The following is a 2,756-nucleotide window of genomic DNA, read 5'->3' as shown; positions in this document are numbered from 1 at the left end:
AAGGGTGGGGAAAGGCAGCAATAGCAGTGGTAGTCAGAGTAGTCCCCAGAGGAGCAACCCCAGGCACTGCTGAAGTAGCTGGGGCAGGTGCAGGGTACTGGATGGGAGATGGAGTGCATTTGCCTTGTACCAGGATCTTGTGGCATGCTCCTGTCATTCTTGCAGAGCACTACTGCCAGGGAAGCCGGGTAGGTATAGCAAACTATTTCCTTCTCCCTGTATAAGAAAAAATAAGAGGGCTGATACTTGTTATGGGACAAGCATTTAATGCAGTGGTTCTCAATTGGCTATCTCCGGGCTGTAGTGCTTCTGCTGCCAAGTGGAACTGCACCTCTACTTTCAGAAAGCACCTGTGGAGCTGGACAGTGAAGTAGCTGCAGCAGGAGGGTGCACTCCTGCATGCATTAGGTGCATCTCAGTCTGGCTTTGCACACACCTCCTGGAAATGGGTTCACAGGGCAGCAGCAGTGTCACCCATGCCACAGCACCCTTGAAAGGCATCCTGGTTAAGAACCACTGGTTTTTCAGTTCTCTTTATGCTTATGTGATGATGTCATCTGCTAACAGTTTTTGCCCTAGAGGTGACTGACAGTGATCAGTGGAATATTTGTATGAATAGCATACACAACAGAGGAGGGGTTCTGTGTTACAAGTGGCGGGTTTTTTATTTCAAAATACCTCAGTACTCCACTGTTTACACAAACTGATGTTTTATCTTTGTATTACAGCTGGCTTTACGAGATGCCCTCTTGAAAAAGAGAAAAAGGCTTCTGAAATAACAGTTGAAACAACAAAAGAAGAGATGGTTTTATATTATTGTGGGGTGTTACCCTAGAAATGTTTGTGGTGTTATATATAAGTACGGGATAACCATCATTGAAAAGCCGAAAGTTGATTGCCTGTAACTGAATATAATTGATGCTGGAATGTGACTCTTTGTGACAGTACTTTTGAGACGAGCGAAGAGGCCTTAATATTCAAGATCTTGATTTCTGGAACATCCCTGGAGGGGAAACAATTTAACTTTTATTGACTATAACTTATTTCCAATTAACTAGTAATGTAAATATTCAGGTAAAACTTTTGACAATTTGGTGTTTGCTTTAATTAATAAGTCCGGAAATGGCAAGGACAACAGAAGTCCTAAATCAAACAATGTAAAGTGTGTGTGTGTGTCTTGTGTTTGGTGTTAAGGATGGAATTTTTTTGGACTTTAAAATAAACCTTTTCTAAGTGGTCATGTTTACTTTCCTCTCTGGGTTTAAAACAACTGGTTTCACAATTTGTCCAAGTCGGTGAAATGATTGTGGTTGCACAAAATTCTAGAATGCTGTGTTATAAGGCAGGAGTAGAGATAATAGGTAAAAAAGATGTGTGTTTTCATTTTTTAAAAATGCCCACATGTAACACTAGTGGACACCAACATCTGCCTGTACCAATTTATTGAATGGAGTCTAAATCTGTATGGAAGCTTAAATGAAGTACACATCCTTATCCACATCTGGCAGCCTGCCCTTTTATTCTGTGGGAAAGTTTTGCTATACAGTTTTTTTTCCCCCAGGAATAATTTACATTATTTTTCTGCCATGGCTTTTTTCTCCAACTTTTTTCCTTAGCTGTTCTATTTCAGGGGTTTTTTATCAAGGCATTTTTTGTTTTTTTTTTTTAAATATAGACATTCATTTTTATTCCACTTTTCCTTGTATAGGATCACAGGTAAATAGAGCTAAAAGGGACCTCATAATGTCATCTAACTCAGCCCCCTGCTCAAGGCAGGATCACCCCAGACTAAACCATCCTGGCCAAGTGTTTGTCTAACCTGCTCTTGAAAATTTCCAGGGACTCCACAACTGCTCTAGTTAGCCTGTTCCACTGCTTGGCCACTCCCGTAAGAGTTCTTCCTAATCTCCAACTTAAATTTCTTCTGCTTCAGCTCGAAGCCATTGCTTCTAGTCCTATCCCCTACAGCAGGGACACACAATTATTTCAGCTGGAGAGCCACTTGCCAAGTTTTGGCAAGCTGTTGAGGGCCACATGGGTAGCCTCGCCCCTTGACAGGTGCCCTGTCCCCTGGTCACCATCTTGTGACTGGAAGTCCCACTCCCTAACCCCTGACCTTTGCCACTAGAAGTCCCTCCCCTTGCCCCTAGAAGTGAAGTACTCCTTTCAGCAAGGGGTTTTGCCATCTCAGAACCCCTTGCTGAAAATACCAAATTAGATTCTAAAAAGCAAACATCTAAACATTCGTTAATTTGGTTTCAAAAAATATTTTGTCCTGATTTACATGTGTTTGTGTAGGGTACACAGAGATGACTGCACAATAGCTTAAAATGAAGTTTTACTCTTGAATATTGTGGGGGGTGGGTATAGGTTTGTGGGGGACTGTGAGAATGTGGGTATCTGGGGTGAGGGAGCATGTGGGGGAGTATGGGTATGGGGTTTGTGGGGAGCCTGGGGTATGTAAGGGGATATAGGGGTGTCTGTATGGCAGTGCAAGGGGGGGGACTCAGCCTAATGAACACACATGCACATGTGTGCGCACACAAACAGATGCACACTGTCCCTGCTTGCCCCCCCACACACACACACAATCTGTCTGTCTGGCTGTCCCTGTCCCCCCTGCCACGCACTCTCCCTGCCTGCACACATACATACTGCCTCTGGCCCTTGTCAGCTTTGACAGGCTGCCAGGGAAAATAAATACTAATTTCTTAAATTTTGGGGGGCCTTGCAGGCCGGATAAAATGGCTTGGCAG

The 2,756-nt window shown here is 43.6% G+C and overlaps 1 protein-coding gene across 1 annotated transcript in view; it reads left to right on the top strand.

The window, feature by feature from the left end:
* The window catches only part of SDAD1 (SDA1 domain containing 1), a 54,387-nt gene extending 53,533 nt beyond the window's left edge, over positions 1-854 (top strand). The window contains exon 18 of the mRNA XM_019522325.1: positions 729-854. Within this exon, the coding sequence (XP_019377870.1) occupies positions 729-779 (51 nt within the window). The 3' untranslated portion in view covers positions 780-854. The remainder of the gene's footprint in view (positions 1-728) is intronic.
* The last annotated feature ends 1,902 nt before the right edge of the window (positions 855-2,756 follow it).

This window comes from Gavialis gangeticus, unplaced genomic scaffold, assembly GCF_001723915.1.
Source record: "Gavialis gangeticus isolate Ggan-Ray unplaced genomic scaffold, GavGan_comp1, whole genome shotgun sequence".
In the NCBI taxonomy this organism is placed as follows: Eukaryota; Metazoa; Chordata; order Crocodylia; family Gavialidae; genus Gavialis; species Gavialis gangeticus.
This window is presented reverse-complemented; position numbering and strand designations above follow the sequence as displayed.